Below are 20,458 nucleotides of genomic sequence, written 5' to 3' on the forward strand. Positions count from 1 at the left end.
ATACTTTGAACGTCTTACTTTCATGTCGACTGTAAATCGGAGAATATAAATACGTAAATGTGTTTACAGTCAAGAAATCTATTACCATCCTTCTTTCATGTGGCAAAATATTATTGAAAATATCGAACGGAAAACCTTTTTATGCCCATTTTTCAAAAATCAATACCTTTCTAATCAAGGATAGCAATCTCGACAGAATGTATTTTTTAATGTTATACCTGTCTCTTGTTTCTTGGACCAAATATTTAAAGCAAGCTTGATGCCTGTTTGCCGCCTGCTTGCAGCACCAGTATACATGTAAATGTAAACAAACACAAAAAGATCGGAAAGAGTTAATATATCTGATTTATCTAGTATACTCAATTCATACACTTCATAACATACACACACAAAGAATATAAGCAAATTACATCTGGTATTCCTAGTTACACACTTGACATTAAAGGGGAACAAATCTGCAGTTCAGTTTTTAAAATTCTACACTCAAACCGAAATAAAAAAATCCACATCATGAGCTTGCATGTAATTTTTAATTTGATAAATAATCAAAATTGCTTTTAAAATTTGAAATTCTGTGTGGTTTTGTCAAGTGTGTAACCCGTTCCGTTATAACAATGACAGAAAGCTGTATATGGAGAACAGATGAAAAAATAGCAGTGTAAATCAGAGAAGTGTTTCTGAGAAAAACAATCAAAACAAGTTATTAAAATCGCACAATCAGAAATTCATCAGATTTTGTTTTGATAAAAAAAAAATACACTCCATAGATATTTGTGTGAAAATTTTGTATGAAACAAAGTGAAAACATTTTTAAAAAGCCTCCATATACAGTGCTTTTACACTTCAACAAAGACATAGGCATCCAGACTAATAAATAGATATAAAAAAATCACTCAACAACTGCCAGGCACTGACAAACCATGCCATACCCAACTACAGCTTCTCAAATTTCTGCTCACAAGTCAATAGCCAAATCCAAGGGAAAAAAACTAGGAATTACAACCATCAGGAACTTTAAGAAATTCATCTCAAATATATTTGTAATTTCACTATTCAAATTTAACAGGTTGTATTAATGATTTAAAAAATTCAAATTCATGGTGTGTATTAAATCTTTAATGGGAAGCTGTAGTGATTATAAGCATGGTTTATGAACCACCTCAACTAGAACAACAAAAGATGATAAAAACCTTTCACAGTTTATATAATTATATATATCCAACTCATTCAAGCTGTGTTTGCTGCCTTGAAATCATTAACAGTTTGGTTTTTGTTATGAACACGAAATTCATACTGTTCATGTATATAAAATACCTCTTATTTTCCAAATCATTCAATACTCAGTTGAAAACATTTTTGTCTTGTCTTGCAAACAGATTTCCAGAGACGTATAAATATAGAGTCTTCACAATCTTTTCAAACATATAACAATTCCTTCACATTCCTCCCCTCAACGTACACAGTGTGGTCTGAATCAACAACAAGCAACTTACAGCATTATGCAGTATTAGTTACAATCTAAGGAAATACACAGACACCCCAAAAACAACTTGCATCACACCTACCACTATCAATTCTTAGTGCAGACTATAAAAAGAGTTTCTCCAAATTGTGACACATGTATATATACACAATCACTGAGGTTAAATTTCTCCTATCATATGCCATTTTCATGAAATGTTTGAACGCTATGTGTATAAAGTGTGAACATTTTCATTACCAATAAAGGTAAAAAGTCTTCCAATTAAAATAAGGTAGGTGTCACCCAGGATACAAGAATATTCTAGCCAATACACCCTTTTAAACTTCAGTAAAATTTGTCTTAAAACATAAATTCATTGCAAAACAATTTGATTTCCTTTTAAAAAATGTACACAAGCAAAAAACAAAACAAATAAGTGATGTTCCCTACTGCTCTATGGCCTATGATTTAGATAGCTTGTTTGCTGTCTCAGTATTCTGTTACCTTCTATTATCTCTTATTCAATATGTCTCTCTACTTTAAATATAGAGTAAGCAAGAAATTAATGAATAAAAGTACATGTACTGTCTAAAGGGAAGAATTTGCCACCATTTCATTTCTGCCCCTTTCGCCCTCGTCGTCATCGGCGAAGTTAAGACTGAGTGAATTGAAAGAAACGATAAATCTTTTTAACACAAAGCCCTAAGATCGGGGAAATTTAAGATGGGGCAGAACCATTTAAAAGTATAGAAGGGCGAAAATAACCCTGTATACAATATTGATGATCAGTGGTTAGCTTGTCTATATTGAAAAGTTCTAATATAAGATTACAGTCAGTATACTAGCCAAATAATGTTAAACTATTTTCAATCTGCTACATAATGATATAAGATGACATAGGGCAGTGATTTGTTGTTAGATTTTTAATACATTGCTAATTCATGATTACTTTTTACCAAATAATTTCACATGCCATGAAACTATATGAGAATAATAATATACTGTATAGCATTACCTATGTTCTTGAAAATGTAGATAAAGTGACATTTCAAATTTCATGGAGACTTTCACACAAAAGAATAGGAAAAAATTCTAATCTTACAAACAAGTCTTATCTAATTCCACTCATTCTTAAATATGCTTTTTAACAACTTGCATAAAACCAACAGAAAAAAATGTTCTATAAAAAGAAACACCAAACAGGACTACAAGAAAAAGCTTACATCTAGTTTTCATTCAAACACTGTCACCCATCAATACTTAGCTACTATTATGTACATCTCAGATAATTTCCAAAAATATTCATGTCATATAAATAAATCAAACAAATAGAGCCAACATACACATTTCTAAGATACGGATAATAAATCCCTCAAAACACACAAACGTGAAATTTTCATGAATCAACATGGGTTTGCCAAAAAGTAGATTATTTACATGCATAATTTACCAATCATTTCTAGACAGTTGCAAAATAAGAATACAAGATTTCATCAATCTGTGATGTAGAATTTGAATATTTTCAACAGTTTCACACCAAGTACACTACAAGATAAAAAATAAACAATGTCTACTCTCAATACTACACAAAGCAAAAGCAAACTTCACACCAATGTCTGTACACCAAGAGAGGAAACAATTATTTTATATTCTAACATTGTCTCACATTGTCTAATTTTCCCCGAATCATCTATACATAAAATGCTACATTGCCATAATCTGCACGAGTCTTTAAAAATGAATCAGTCACTACAACATTTTTTTCAAATCTTTCAAGATTATATAAATAAGTAATGTACAGAATTCAATTGTAAATATGAATGATGTTCTCATTCGAAATTCACCATGTTTTCCAGTTTCGTGTATTCAACATTAAATGTTCTACATGTACCTCTTGTATCTCATTTGGGCTATGGCACACCTCAATTATTAATAAAATTCTGTTGTGATTTTCTTTCATTTACCATAAATGCTACTTCCAGGTTCTTGATAAGAAGCTCAGTCACTATTTCAGATGTACCGGTACATAAAAACAGTCACGCTAGTTAAACAATGGAGATGAAAACTGGTATGTAAACACACTATTATAATACTTGGATTACGTTAACTTTAGTTTGTGTATGTGCATAATTCTCTCCGACAACAAAAATCTGTGGAATCTAATTACCAATAATTCAAAACATGGTAAACATTAACACAGCCAAGTGACATAATCATTTCATTATGAACCTCTGTATTTCACAGCAATGCTACTACTTCGGGGGATAATTGATTCATAGTTTTGTCTAGGTAAAAACTAGAAGATAAGAAGATGAACATGATTTGGAGAATTTAGCTACCTTTAACAAAACTTCAGACAATCAATAGGTTGAAATCAGCACTACCCTGGAGTGGGAAAACCAAATGGAATCAGAATCATGCATTCTTTACAATAATGCTTTATTTACATGATGTTTTTTAAAACTTGCATCAGGGTCATATATCATCTATAAATAATTGATAATCATCAAGATCTCAGATTCTCTATGTATTCAACACTTCTGATAGATATCCATGTTTCATTTGAATATCTTCTCCATCATTCATTCTTTATCAAAATGAGTAACATGCACTTATAAGCCTGATGAATGACCCTTCATTTAGCCCTCCATACCAAACACAAATATATTTTCTATATACCACCTAAATATATTAAAATTTCACAAATTAACATCAACTTTTTTCTACCAGTCACACACCTTTATCAATTCCATGCACCACTGGGTTTACTTTGGGGTGTCCCCCAGCCTCCTACCCCAGGGCTGCCTCCGGTTTCCGAGGCTGAACCTTGAGAACTCCCCCAGCCTAGAAAACTGTTGTTATTGGGGATAGGTGGAGCTGTGCCAGCCGTTCCCCCTGAGCCACTACCTATACTACCAAAGCTTTGTACACTGGCCTGACTGGACGTCTCTCCTCCCGTGATGTTATTGGTTGTTACCGTGGTGACTGTCCCTGCTGCCGGGGGATTATTGCCCTGACTGACCAAACCTACAGGGCCCCAACCACCCTGGCCACTCAACATGGCCTGTGCAGCAGCAAGCATGGCTGGGTTGAATTGGAGGGCCCCAAGGTTTAAATTACTGAGTCCTAGATTATTAGGTAGACTTCCCTGGGCCATGGGAGTACCCTGGTTATGCATGGGTTGGGTGGATCCGCGTGGTCCCTGGCTCCATGGATTGGGAGGATATGCTTGTGTGTATCCAAGCTGGTGGGGGCTGGTTGATTTCTTGTCATTGTGACGGTCGTAGTTTTTAGGGGCAGCACTACTTATGTGAACGCTGGCACCTTTGATGATGTGATCTTCTCCACACAAGTTCTGTGACACCTCGGGATCAGCAAAAGTAACAAACGCAAATGCACGGAATGGCTTGGGAATAAATACATCAACAACCTCTCCAAACTTGCCAAAATAATTCCGTAGATCCTCCGCTGTCATATCCTCTGTACAACGCCCCACAAATACTTTCCTATTCATTATCTGCTGGGCTCCTTCCTGTAAAGGTTTATGTACATATTGAAAAGATAGACAACTCCTACATGTATATTGAAAGTTCATTAAGTACTGACAGAGAAGGTTTCTGTATGGGTGTACAGAACAAGGAATATGCATCATAAAGTGGAGCATCCCCTTGCAAGACAATATATTTCTTACAATAAAAACATTTTCAAAACAGAATGCTCACAGCTCAGTTTTTATGGTCAGCATGCAACATTCAACCCAACAAATTACTTCCCCCCTAACTTTAATGCAAGGGTTAAACTCCTCCAACTCTACTGCAGGAAATATTCCAATTGGCCTACCTTGATTTATTCTAAATATAACTAAAAATACATGCAAGTATGGATATTGCACTAACCTTGGAATTAGGAATACGGACATCACACCATCTGCCATCAATCATGTGACGCTGCGACATACACTTGAACTGGGAGTCATAATCCGCAAATCGTATAAACCCAAAACCTTTCGACTGACGGGTCCGTGGATCAACTTTCACCTGAAACGAGTCCGTACTTTTACAACTCATCAAAATTTGCAAACACTTAGGATACAAAACACCTAGGACACAAAACACCTCGGATACAAAACACCTAGGATACAAAACACCTCGGATACAAAACACCTAGGATACAAAACACCTAAGACACAAAACACTTAGGATACAAAACACCTAAGATACAAAACACCTAAGACACAAAACACCTAAGACAAAAAACACCTAAGACAAAAAACACCTAGGACACAAATCACCTAGGATACAAAACACCTAGGATACAAAACAACTGGCTGTTTGTATTTCTCATATGAAGAGAATTTCATGCCAGTGAATTAAGTAACGTTGTGTGATGATTTAGCAAGACTGTTTCTGTATCCCTTCTATAAAGTACACTTATAGTTCAATGCTAACTTTAGCTTATATTAAAAGATTGTAACTGTAAGAGCTGAAATATTGTGGGAATTATTTTAAATTTATGTTTAAAAATGGTGATGTTTGGAATTTCTTTTTTTTTTAAATATTTAGTAAGGGATTCAATTTTACTGTTTTAACTAAGTAATGGTATTCAATCTCATTTTCTATGCACAGAAGAACATTCTGCCATTGTTTCAATCAATAGTTTGAATAAAAATCTGTAGTAGTAATAGTAGTAGCAGTACGTTGTCGTAGAACTTCCAATTATGTTTTTATTTTTCTGTCAAAAGTGCAACGACTCTGTACAATGTAATTCATTTGACAGTTTTGTACATGATGGAACTTGTTCAAATATCGTATACCCTGTACTGCACTGTTAAACATTTATTTCATTTTTTTAATTCTTTACTTTCATTTTTATTTCTAAGAATTTTAATAAAACATTTTACTACAGAATTCAAATCTGGGCTTGGTGAATATTTTCACGGAAAATTTGATTACATTTTTTTTTTAAACCCTTTTAATTCCTGGTCTATATCATCATGCAAACATTTCAGATTTATAACATACTATTAAACTAAACTATATTAATTTCATGATATATATAATAAGAGAGTTATTTCTCGTTTGGTTCCATAAAATCGTATTGGCTTCAAGTCAATATTCAATTCATTAATATATATTGGTACTATAAATAATCTCAGCTTTAGTTATACATGTATTTAGAAATTCAAGTTCAAATACCTGAACCATTAACAGTTCGCCAAATTGTGAGAAGTATTTTCTTAAGTCTTCTTCTGTGCTCTTCCATGGTAATCCCAGCACAATGAGGTCACTACAGCGCTGTCTCTCGAACTTCTTTGATTTGTGGTGCCCCCCTTCCTGTTCGTCTGGGCTACCAGTGCTGACAGAAGCATTGTTTCCTGGTCCCTGTTTCTTCTTATTTTCAGCTAGAAAGGTACAAACATTTTTTAAATTATCAGAAGTAAATATTGTTATACATATCATTCGATCAACATTAACAATGCTTTCTTTTTTAGTCCATTTTTCCATATACAAAATAGGAAAAGATTAATAATCAACAGAAAATATATATGAACATCATAATTTTAAATTATACAGAAATACTATTATTAATTTATGAACATTTTCAGAATGAGAAGTAACTACAGAAAATTAAATACTTATGTTTAATTATTTTTCTTGTACATAACATCAGCATTTTAATTTTAAAAAGTGTTTTTCGTATTACAGGAAATAAAATGCATTAGAGTTATCTGCCCCTACCTGTCAAATAATAAATTCGGTACAACCTATTTTTGTTTGCAAATTTCTGTATTAAAACTGAAAGAGCAAGCTTTCTTGATTATGAATAACGTTAATTGATATTTTAATTCGATAAAATACACATGTATTTGCATAAGGAAAATCAATTTTCTCTCACAAATCAGGAAATAATTCCATAGCGTCTGCTCCGCGTCAGGGAAAAAGCGTAGTTTGTAAAAGCACAGTTTGCCTACTTACTTTTTGGAAACACTGCAACATATATCCTATTTGACCACTCTATATCTGGCGGATACAGCCGTCCATCTGCTAGTCGTATTCCTCTCATAGAACCTGTGTCAGGGTTGCGATATTTCAACCCACAAGCTCCAGGGAACTGAGCAGACAGTGTTGACAGAAGAAGGGTGCCGTCCTCTTCGCTCGGAACTTCCATAGGCTCCTCGCCTTCTTCTTCGGCCACCTGAATATACTGACTCATGTTTTCTACGTTTTATATCACCTGTCGTGGTAGAATCTTCCTAAATAAGCCATAAATTCAATCTACCCGCCGTGGTCCCGTTCTCAAGTGCGTCGTTCAAGATGGCGTCCTCTGTTGACAATTTTCCTTCGAACACAGCGCCATCTTTTATCTGACCTACATAGCTACACCAGGTTATCTTCTCTTGATGCGACTATCACACTAACCTAACATATCGAAGAAATCTATGATGACCCAATTGTCACAATCTCTGAATGATTTCCACATAATTAACGCTAAGATTAGCAAACATTTCTGCCGTAAATTCTTTGGTACTTTTAAATCAGTAGATTTCCTTTAATTAATTCAATTCATTTATTGACAATTACCATATGTCGGCATACAGTCATGAATATGAGTTACATAAAACAAAATATTAAACATAGCATGCAAAAGTTAAACATTAACTAATAAATCTACAATGGACAAAACATTGGGTGAACAAAAGCAGGCTTGTGTGATTACTATTATTGGTATTCATAAAATTGTATGTGTTCATTGTTGACTTTCCTTTCTAGCGTTGAAACAGTTTTTTAGAAAACAACATATCCTTCCCAGCAGCTGTAATGTTTTTAGGATATACAAGTTCCTTAATGGGATTGAGATTTGTATATGTGTTCACATTAAATACATCATTATAATTCAATCTACATTGGTCATATTTTGACCAATACAATACAAAGTGTTTCTCATCTTCAATAAACAATTTGCAAAAATTACACAGACGTTTTTCTCTGGGATTAGGAGGTTTAGAATATCTACCAGTTTCAATAAATAATGAATGAGCACTGATTCTTACTTTTGTTAGGACAGATCTGTCACATTTTTTAAAGGTAGTTTCAAGTATTGTTGTAGTTCATATTTATTTTGGTTTACAATTTTGCTATAAAAAGACAATTTTCCAGAGTCAGCTTCACATATATTGTTTAGTTGTTCATGTATTTTGTTTTGATAACGTTCTTTTTAACTTTGTTTAACTTAATTAAAAGATGAAAGTTTGAATTCAAATAATATAGCCTACGGATTTTCTCTCATAGTTATAAATCTCCCTCGCATATTTTTTTTTCATTTAAAAATTATTATAGAATCTCAGTTGAACGAAATTCTGGACTCTTTAAAAAAAAAATTAACAAGAGAGTTAACATGGTTAAAGTACAATATCTAAACACATAAAACGAAGTGATAGGTAATATACTAGTTCAGGTTTGATAGAGTAAAGGTTTACCATAGAAATATGTACATTAATATGTCTTTAAAAATTTTTCTAGTTTACTTGCCTTAAGCTGATAAATACATAAATTTCAAAATTGTTTGTACAATGAAACTATGGTTGGAGCGGATCTTAGTCTAATTTTAATTAGCTTAATTAAAATATGATAAAATTGAAACAAAAACAATCTACATGCAGATTTTCAAAAGAGGCCATGGGTGGTAAGCAGAAACTGCAATTTTTTTTTCATAAATGCAATGTAAAGCGGATGTAAAAAATAAATAAGGCTGAATGTCGTTTTGCAATGCTGCATATCATAGAATAAGATATATAATTTACAACAACTTACTTATGTCTCATTTAAATATACATGTAGTTTTTATTCATTTAGAAAACGGAAACGTTTTAATACGCAAAACAAAATTGTTGAAATTTTAAAATAAGTTTTTAAAAAAAAATGATATTCGTGTAAATGTAAGATGAATAAAGTAATATATAATATTGTTTTAATACCCCAATAAAATCCATCATGAGCAGCCGGTAACACATCGTTATATATTTTCGTTATATAATATACATATGTCTAATAAAAACAATTAATGATCTTACATTCTAATTAAAGCAACATGCAAAAGCTTAATGATAAAATTCACATGTCTTTCTCCAGAATTTACATGTTGCTTTAAAAAGATATTCAATTTGATGAATGGTAACAAACTCTTAGCTATAAATGTACAGACATGTACACACGTATGAAGTTTTTATTTGTTTATAAGTCAAAATTTGTAATGTATGTATGTACATGAATCATCAATTATACTACACTATACTACTCTAATATATGTACGATTTTTATTGGATAGTTCTATAGAAATTTTCATTCGTATTTGTTTTGAAAATGAGACATACAATGGATGTTGTAACTATAATGGTCAGAAGCAGCATTTACGGAGATAATGTATAAGGAAACATATGCTTGAATTCTTGAAATTGTGTAAGAAGAAATTATTTATTTTACATTTTTCTTTAAAAAAAAAGAAAGGTCCCCCGCATGCCAGAGTGCCATTAATATCACTTTTCATGTACCTATAATATAAAAATATCTGATCATGATGCAAACTAATTGCAAAACGGATATGCAAAAAAAAAAAGATTGCTAATCCTGTGCTTTATTGAAATATACATTGTGTATCTTTAAAAGCTATACAATTTAAAGGGACCTAGACACAATTTGAGATGAAAAATTGGATATTAGTGTATTTTGAATAATTTATCAAAGTTTCAGTGCTAGAAATGCTAGATACAGAGGAAAAAAGTCGGTATTATGTAAACAAAGCTCGAATCTTATATTTGTTGACAAATAATGTAAAGTAAAGAAGTTACCATTTTTTTGACAAAATTCTTTATGACAACAAGATAAACTGACCTTATGTGTTCCTAAATATTTTTATGAACAACAAAAAGCAACATTAAAGTGAAACTTATACCAATACAATGAATACGTAAACAATAACACGACTCGTGTCTTGTAGTTTGAACATATTTCATTCAATAAATTCAGTAGGATTGGACAACAGGCATAGTCTATGTGTATCCTCTCCTTGTATAATAGGTCAAGTTACATAAATTTTATAATTTTATATAGGATAATATACATATCAATCTATAGTCAAGCATTTGAATAACAACGTATTAAGTATATTATTTGTGAATTGCAGAGCTAATATATTAATATGTGTGGATCTTTATTATAATATTCTGATATATTGATAAATGAATTATACTTAAATGCAATAAGACGTGATAAATATCTTAAGAAGAAAATAACAGAGAAAAAAAAGAAAGAGAGAAAAACTATATACAATCAACAGATTATTTGTCCCAGCCTTGATAGAATTAAGAATAAACCCCCCAAAATCAATGAAACAACATGTATAACCTAAGCTAAGTCTGATACATGTATACACACAGAATGAAAATCTCTTTGTGGGTTTAATAAATTCATGAACAATGAAAAAAATTTCACAGTTTAATTCATAACATTTACATTTTCCAGTGTCTTTGCCTGTGATAACAGGAGGTATCGGTTTTGTACTTACAAATGACGCCAAATTGAGGCGCCAGCGCGTTTTTCTTATTCATATTTAAATATTTAATAAAATCGAACGATGGCTTAAAATCATATAAATATAAGTAATAAGAAATCATTCTTTGAATATTATGAAGTGATAATTTCGGGCTTTATTGGATTTGATCACGCCCCGACCGAAACTATCACCTCATAATACTCAAAGAATGATTCCTTATTCCTTAATGAATATTGACTTTTTCCCCTTAGAGGGTTTGTTTTTGTTTACAAAACAAGGAATTTTTACCTTTGTAACTTGCTTGTAAGTCGATATTTGACTTTCAAATTTTGACAAAACATGAAAAATATCCATATTGATCAATTGAAAAAATACATTTTTGAAAAATTTGAGCTCAAATCGTGTCAAAGTCCCTTTAAATAAATTATAAATCAGTTGACGTGATCATTGGTTGGAAAGTTGATTAATGTTAACCTTGATCGGTTAAATACACAACAGGGGTCGAAATGATCATGGCACATTTCACTCGTTTTGGACAAGTTCTGTCCTGATGTTGTTGACCCCTGTGGCATGTTTAAATGACTAATAAGCCGTTAGTATAAGCACATGCTAAAATTTGAAATTCTACTATTCAGTTTATTTTCTTTATTGCAACAAATGAATTATTCGATTTAATTTTATCATCCAGTATACATTCCCCCCTTTATTCATATAATTACAAAATATTCCTTAATAAAACCAATGTCAGCATCGCATCTCTCTCTCTTCCCCCCCCTCTCTCTCTCTCTCTCTCTCTCTCTCTCTCTCTCTCTCTCTCTCTCATCGTTTGCAGTGCATGACACTGCTGCAAAAGTTTTAATTCGGTAATCTGATGAAAAATATTTTTATAAACATGTTATTAACGCCTTTTTTAAAATTAACGCATTATAAATTAGAGTTATCGTTCTTTTCATGTCAGACAAAGGTCACTCATCCGAAACGAGTTTTCTGTTATTGTTTCATTGTTGTCATAGTCACTGACCGGAACCATTATGGCCGTGTACACACGTGTTTTTACCTGTACCCCTACTTGACCACCTTCACTAAGAATACTGCATACACAAGGGTAAGATGGCATATGTTTCTTTTTCTTATATTTTTTTGTGCTAACCCAGGAAGTGTTTCGGCGTGGAGCTTTATATCCGTTACTGTGAAGCAACACTGTAGTAACACATGTAACTGAGTAAATCAAAATTAAATATGTAACTCGTCAATCTTAAAAAATGTACTGTCTAAACATACTAACGATAATGGCAATGATAGAATGAGCTCGTCGAACGTGAGAACTTGAGGACGGGTAGAAGGGGGGGGGGGGGGGGCTGGTTACGGATGGAAGATTGTAGTGACATAGATATATTGAATTGACAAGTTATTCTAGGCGTACAATAGTGTATTTAGTCGATAGCATATGGCAATATGATAGTATAGGTTAATAAAGAAACTAATGTAGTATTTGAAAAGGAATGCCTGTAGAAGCATGCGATACCCCGACCCAAAACATCCTCATAACTACAATTTCATAACTTCACGGGGGACTGCATGTCTGTGGATCAACTTACTTTTATTCCAAAGGTTCTTAGCTTATCCGAACTTGTATTGAGTTTTGTTTATTTAGAGAAAGGTTAGTTTAAAAGAAGAGTGAATTGATATCATTTTTCTCTTTACCGAATTCTTTAAAAATCGAAAATAAGTCAATTGAAATATTAAACCGAATAAACCTTCAATTATTTGGCGATGTTCGGGCAAATTCCTATTATCATGGAGCCGAGGCATGGCGACTTGGTCATGGCCAGCCATAGAAGACTAATAAATATATCGCCAGTGTCAAACCCTGCAAACTCCAAGAATGCGTAAATTTATCTGTGACTCAGCAGTCATTTGTTATCAGCTACTGCTGGCTGTTGGGTAGGTCCAGCAGGAAACTGGGGTATAATAGCCAACCAGTGACTCGTCGGAAAAGGAGACCAGGATTAAGCTTGTGGCCAGTCTGTATAGTCTTAACTGCCTGTAATGATCACTTGGCTGTTATCAAATTTATTGGATTATTTCCGCGTGTTTTGAAGTAATAATACTATAAATTATTGAAATGTGCAGTAGCGTAATTTGGAGTGACATCATGTCTCGTTTTTGGCGAGTCTTTTCGTCCATTTACCCAAGAAATTTCCGAGAATAACCCAGGAAGGAATGATTAGTGACTGTTTCCTTACAATAAAACATGTTGCTCAATTATCTACAAATATTGTCATTGGGTCGCTTCATTGATGAAACATACCTTTGTTGGCAAAAAATCTCGGAAGGATTAATTTAACTATTAGTTTTTCCCCGCTAGACATTCTAGGTTTGGTTTTGGTTTAATAGCTTTAACTAGAGACTTTCAACTTAACAGGAATATATGAACTAAAGAAATAAAATTTCTTTGTTTTGACAAACATGAAGAGAGAGAGAGAGAGAGAGAGAGAGAGAGAGAGAGAGAGAGAGAGGAAAGAGAACATACCTATTTACATACATGTATATGAGAATAAGCGGTCATTAATGCATATTTACATATGTAAATTGCTTTAAAGGGGCATGTTCTTGATTTTAGTTCAATTCTATTTTTCTGTTTTTATTACATGTAGTTGCATTTCTAATGATAAAATGAAATTTGAGAGCCAGTCGTAGAGTTGTAAGCAAGATACAGGGCTCACAATTCTATGAAATGTAAACAAAGCTCATGCCCTGTGTTTGTTTACATAAGTTCAATATACCGGTAAAAAATTTCAAGCTGATTTGTCTATTTACTTATTAATTTTAAGAAAAAAAAGAAACAGTTTCTAACGTTTACCACATTCATTTTAGGTCTAAAACTAGAATTTTCACTTCAACGTTCAAAATGTGAACAAAAGCTTTCTTTACATAGCAAAGAATTGTAAGCTTTGTAACTCGCTTATAACTCAACGAATTACAGACATTTTATGGTATGGGTTCGATACCAACAAAATTTCAAGCAATATTTTTTTTCTTATTACTTGTTAAATATATTAAAGACTGAATATAGTTAGAAATTGTGCTTTGGCAAACTCGTATTATAATATATTTGAATAGATTTAATTGGAAAAAAATAAATTCAAAATTGTATTTCACGACTTAACCGAATGGGCATTAGCGCCATCTTATTCCTCCATCTTCTTTTTTAAAGTGCGTTAAATTTGGGACAAAGTTTACGCAGTTCGAAAAAAGTTCAAAGTGCGTTATGAAGGTACATGTATATCAACATTTTTTCTTATTGAGACACTTAACGCTCTTTGAAATAATATGTAAAAATCATAAAGTCTGGACTTAAAATTTTTAATTTGTTGATAGTAGTATGATTAATTTGATAACACTAGTGAATCTAATTTTCCGTCTCTGAGAAAGGGGATAATGGTTGAGATAAACCAAAGATACAGGTCAATTACCAGTACATCATTTAAGGTTACAGGAAAAAGGTCCCTAACCCCTCATATTTTCTTCCAAAACATGATATTCAGCAACTTGGAGTAAACGCACAAGAACGGAAAAGAAAAAATATTGTAAATTATGTACAGTGATATTGAAAAAAAAACCCCGAGCTGACCATGCATTAACTTCTCCAATTGTTTGTTATAGAATCTGTAAAAGGTTTCAACATAAACCTTCTTTTAAAATTTTTATCAAATAAACCACTTTATTATAAAAGAAAAAGTCACATTGCCAAACATTATTATAAACTTTAAAATAAACATAAGGTGTGGGATTTTTTCCTCGCACTGATTTTCTAAAAGGTCATTTTGTTTTTTGATAAACATTACTTATGTATGTTTTTTTCACATCATGTTTGTTTATAAGCACAATCGTACAGTTGAATCCAGTTGAAAGATGTTATACACAATGTACCATATAAGGAATAAATTTGCTGCATACATAAGAAAGGCCAATTGCTAAGCGATGCAGTTTATGTTATATTTGGATAATTAAAATCTCCCGAGTTGTTCTTTATGTGTAAATTGCCAAACTACAAGTCATAAGCTTCCGAGTAACGAAAAAAATTCTAATCGAGAAACAGTTTATCAAGTTTGTTGAGAATGAATTTGGGTTCTTTTTTAAATATCTCCTATTGAGCTTTAAAAAGTTAAAACAATTATTTGTTATATATATGTGTATATATAAAAGTATCAATTATTTCGACCAAACCCTGAACTATTTTTTTAAATGCGTTAACATCGACGATATCAATGCACTTTGAAAAAAAAATATTTTTTCAAAGTGCGTTGACTTGGTCCCAAAAAAACCGCACTTTGAACAAATTTTTCAAAGTGCGTAATTTTTCAAAGTGCGTTGTAACAGTGCATGTTTTCAGGTTAATATACGTGTTAATATTTTGAACCTATAACAAAGTACATGTGTATTCTAAAACTATTTACATACATTGAAGTGGGTGCTTTATTTTCTTTAGATGCCAAAATCCAAGAAATCGGCCTTGCCTCTACACAACAAGCAGAGGTTGGGGAAAGGAAAGGATACGCCGGGGCCACCACTTCTGTTCGGGGGAGGGGGCAGGTTAACGCCTCACAATTTCCCCCTCAGCCCATGGACGGTGCTTGCGTCTTTTTGTCTCTGGGTGTGCATTGGCCTAGCAGCCTATAAATGCCTCTTATACTTTGGTACGTACCGCTCAATTGAACCAGACTTGGATGGCAAAAACTGTGATGTTCACTTCAAGAAATCATTGGAAGAAAATCTAAAAATTGCTGAGAATTACTCCAGTGGAGATGCTGGTCCTTATATCAAGAGAATAGGCTCTCAGATGTATGGGGAGACGTTTGCTGGGACACCTTCTCCGAGGGAACTACCACAGATTCCTCCCATCGTCACTGCAGTGTCGTCTGCTGATTTTTTTCAAGTTCAAGGTCTCATCCGGGACATCGAAGATGTCAATAAGAGCGGGAAAGTTGTCATCAAACTCATCATTTTCGATTTAGGAATGTACAACTCAGAGAAAGAAATCGTAAGTATCATTATAACATTACCAATCACTGCAAATGAACATATTTTGAAAATCATAATCACGTGACATATGATACATGTATGACTTGTTTAACTAATAGATGAAGAAACATTGCAACTGCGAAGTGAGATCGTTTGACGTCGGCCATTACCCAGCACACATGGCTGTTTTCTCAAACAAGGCCTATCAGCCAATCATAATCCAGGTACAAGTTTTAAAATTATTTAGTTATTACTTAGTTCTTTGATTTTGATTTTTCAATCATATGAGATGTAAATAACATGCGGTATTTTTGTTTCTTCGTGTTAGACTATTTTGGAAGAATTAGGATCCGTTATCTGGATTGATCCAACTGTTAAGCTGAAGGATGCACGTGATCTGAGCATGCTTAAATTCCGAGGGTCTCACGATTTCTTTCTGTGGGAAGAAGAAATTTTCAATTCAATTGTTGCGTACACTCACCCGAAGACGTTCGAGTTTTTCGAAGAAAAACGATGCACCTTTACGGACATGGGTATGATGGACACTAGCATTATAGTTCTATACAGGACAAATTTGACGTGGCTTGGCATCATGAAGCCATGGCTGAAATGTGCCCTCTCTGTTAATTGCATATCTCCGAAAGGTGCCAAGAACTCTGAATGTTTTCATTGGGAACGACCTAAGACAACTGGATGTCATTGGTTTGCCCAATCAGCTTTTAGTATAATCGTCAATAGAGTCTTCCAATTTTCTTCTCGTATGGACAAGTTATCCATTCCTCGTTTTATAACAAAAGAAGACGTAGAAACAGTTTATCATTTTCCAGAGCAGCCGTGGACTTATGGAGAGATGTTGTTTGTGGTAATTCTGCCCACCATGGTATGTGGTGCCCTATTTTATATGTATCAACGACGAACGAGAGCGAGAAAAGAGCAATATCTAAGGAGATGAAGGACCTAAGCTACAGACTGGGAAAAAGACAGTGAAAGGTCGAAGGCCTACGTCCAACGATAGGGAGCTCAGTGAGCAAGAGCATAGGAAGAAATGTAAACAACAGTATACGAGCGCCCAAGCATTGCAGCATAGAAAAGTACACTTACAGGGCATAGTTAACTCTCAGGACAGATGTTTGTGTATGTCCATGCGTTATATATATATCCGTAAATTGCAAAACTATGCAATTTTAACTTAATATAATTGACTGTATTGTTCACATTCAACGGTCCGAATCAGAGGCACTTGGCGTGTTTTTAAATGTATAAAAGAAGAAAAAAGTTTATTCTTTATGCATGTAGTATGGTTATTTTTTCTTCTTCTTTTATTTCTTAAATAGCGTTTAAAGCCTGTGATCTAAGTCATTATTAACACATGTAATATTTGTTGATCTCAGTTTCCCAGAAAGTGTTGGTGCACATTTCAGATTTGAAATGTTTCAACTAATTCGTTGTTTTATGCTCTTTCGCACATATTGGTGTGACTATACTTGTATTTTGATATATTTATTTATAACATTCTTGGAATGTAATGTCTGCTTTTTGATCTATTTATTTTTTTTGTTTCTATTTGTTTGTTGATATTTTACAGCTCTATATTTTAAGGGCAAAGAACTTTGTCATGGAAATAGAATGTAGTCATTTATGATATGTAAAATAATGTTTGTACACGTTAATGTATAACCCATTTAGACATCAATAGAATTCTAAAATCAAAGTTGCGATTTAGTTAAGAATATTTACATCTACCGAGTATGATTCCCTCTATTTCTTACGGAAACTTATAGTTAATTCATAACTCTATAGAAACAGCCAGACTAGCTGCAATCTACACGCCCCGTTTTTTTTAATCTTACGTGCTAATGTACATAATAGTAAGTGAATTTCACTTACTTTTTATAATCAATTTACCAATTAGTTAAAAGAAAGATGTAATTATTAACCATAAAATTCTTTCTATGGTGATTCATGCGGTTTATGAAGGTAGCGATCATTGCAGAAAAAAATTACGTAACCCGCTATATCACGGATTATGTAATTGTTTTCTGCATTGTCACCACCTTCATAATCCGCATGAATCATCAAAGAAAGTATTTTATTGTTTAAATGAATCCGTCGTGCATATTTTATAACAAACACAGAGCGTGTTGAGTATTACATATATTGTTTGTTTCTGTCTTGTTCGGCGTGAACGGACATTTATGTATTTTTTTTTTTTTTTGTATTTTTTTTTTATAAGTTTACAACTGTGTTCATTGTGATATGAGTGTGAAAAAATCTGAAAATAATTGTAGAGAGTTTGTGTGACCAATACATAATACACTTGACATGTACATGCAAAATTGATTTTTTTAAATTAGATAATTAATCAATGTAGTTTCAGTTGATGCTATACTGAGGATCTCCCCCCCCCCCTCCCCCCCCCCCCCCCCAGACGAAATAATAAAGCTAAAAGACCCTATTTTCATAATTGGAGTTTTCTTATGATGTCTTCTGTTTTAAGGTGGAATAACACATCGTCATAACATGGCTGACCCCTGATCGAAACGACATTTTGTTTTATTGAAAGGAACATATAACTTACCTATTAGCCGAGTGGATAAAGTGTCTAGCTTGTGACCCGTACATACCGTGTTCGACCCCCGCAGGGGCTTTTGTTGTTACTTAATGAATTGGTTTTTTTTTTAGATATTCATTTTTTAGCCCCAATTGGCAAATTTTTCGCGTATTTGACATATGTATAGTTTATTTATCATTATATCATTCATAATCAAATAATTTACAGTTAATTTGAGTGACTTTTTCTAGGTGTGTTATTCCACCTTAACTTGGCTATCAGATACTGGGAAAAACGCTGTTATTCGTGGAGTAATATGGTTTTCTTCGAAGAGATGAGCATTAAATTCATGAGAGTTTTCGTGAACTGTTCAGATCTTGATCTTATAATATAATGACTTATCATAAGTGATATCTACGTAGAATGAATCAATATAGAATATTGAAATATTGGATAAAATTAAAGAATAGTGATAATTCTATTTTAAGCAATATATACCAAGATACGGTAAATGAATGTGAAACACAGTTAGCCTCTAATTGTTGGCTCTCGTACATAAAACAATTGATTAACAATTAGGTTTTGGATATATATGGAACTGTAAAGAACAATTTAATGAACATGAATTCTTATTCGAAGTGAAGCCAGAGGTTGACCGATATGTTTATACAAGAAGGTCATGGCTACTTTGAAAATTCCCCCAAATGTATAATGTATAAGCACTTAAGTAATAATTTTGAAGTACAAGAATATTAAAAAAAAACCAATACCAGCTGTATATGTACAATTTATAAGTAAATACCGTTTATCCTCTCATCAACTCGAGATTGAGCGTGGCAGATTTTATAAAATCCATAGAAATGAGAGAGTTTGTAAACTATGTTCACTATCACAGATTGAAGATGAGTTTCATTTTATTTTAATACATGTATGTCCATTTTATAAGGAAATAAGAAAGTTGTATGTAAAAAAATATTATGAAAAGCCTTCTGTCTTCAAACTTATGCAATTGCTTTCAACAAAGAATATCAAAGAGTTGTGCAATTTGGGAAAATACCTATATAAATGCTCAAAATTACGATAAAATTATAATTATTGTTTTTGTTTTTTGAGAACATACTCTTCATTATCCTGTTTACTTTTGTCATGTACATTTTGCACACTGCTATGTGCACACGTAGTCTAATACAAGATTGTGATTTTTTAAAAAAAATGTCTACATATGTTTGTTCACTTTACTTATGTATATATATTAAAGGGACTTGGACACGATTTGATCTCAAAATTTAAAATTTTATTTTTTTCAAATTTAATGTTTAGAATGGTTAATATGGGTACTTTTAATGCTTTATCAAAACTTGAAAGTCAAATATTAAGTTATAACCAAGATACAAAGTTTGAAAGTCTTTGTTTTGTAAACAAAGCTTAAGCTTTGTTATGGTTTACATATGTGTTTTATTGGTATAAGTCTCAATCAAATGTTGCTTTTTTCTGTTTATCATATTATCTATGAACATACTGAATCGGTTTACCTTGTTTTCCACGAGTCACTTGGTCAAAGAAATGATAATTCCATACTTTACATTATTTGTAAACAAATATAAGACTCGAGCTTTGTTTACATAACAATGATTTCTTACCTCTATATCTCTCTTAAAACTTGACTTCTAACATTCAGATATTGAAATTTTAGTCAATCATTCAAAATGAGCAAGTAAACCATTTTATACATAATAAAAGAAAATGTCCTAAAATCGTGTCCAAGTCCCTTTAAACCTATGAATCGTATGGTTCTTGGTAATAAACAATACAATACGTATTATGAATTCAAACGAATGCTTTACTGTCGCGTGCCTTGTGTAAATTGCATT

General features: G+C 32.6%; 2 protein-coding genes across 2 annotated transcripts; one reads left to right on the forward strand and one right to left on the reverse strand.

Annotated features, from left to right (window-relative positions):
- Window positions 1-327: 327 nt before the first annotated feature.
- On the reverse strand, window positions 328-7,828 carry LOC128186818 (TAR DNA-binding protein 43-like). The gene is made up of 4 exons (XM_052856726.1): window positions 7,438-7,828; window positions 6,658-6,863; window positions 5,359-5,499; window positions 328-4,994 (listed from the first exon to the last, which is right to left on the reverse strand). The coding sequence occupies exons 1-4, from the start codon at window positions 7,673-7,675 to the stop codon at window positions 4,206-4,208; spliced, it is 1,374 nt and encodes a 457-aa protein (XP_052712686.1). The 5' UTR covers window positions 7,676-7,828; the 3' UTR covers window positions 328-4,205.
- A 4,157-nt stretch (window positions 7,829-11,985) lies between these two features.
- Window positions 11,986-19,877, forward strand: LOC128186819 (uncharacterized). The gene is made up of 4 exons (XM_052856727.1): window positions 11,986-12,116; window positions 15,504-16,055; window positions 16,156-16,260; window positions 16,365-19,877. The coding sequence occupies exons 2-4, from the start codon at window positions 15,504-15,506 to the stop codon at window positions 16,986-16,988; spliced, it is 1,281 nt and encodes a 426-aa protein (XP_052712687.1). The 5' UTR covers window positions 11,986-12,116; the 3' UTR covers window positions 16,989-19,877.
- The last annotated feature ends 581 nt before the right edge of the window (window positions 19,878-20,458 follow it).

Source organism: Crassostrea angulata, chromosome 6, assembly GCF_025612915.1.
Source record: "Crassostrea angulata isolate pt1a10 chromosome 6, ASM2561291v2, whole genome shotgun sequence".
Classification (NCBI taxonomy): domain Eukaryota; kingdom Metazoa; phylum Mollusca; class Bivalvia; order Ostreida; family Ostreidae; genus Magallana; species Magallana angulata.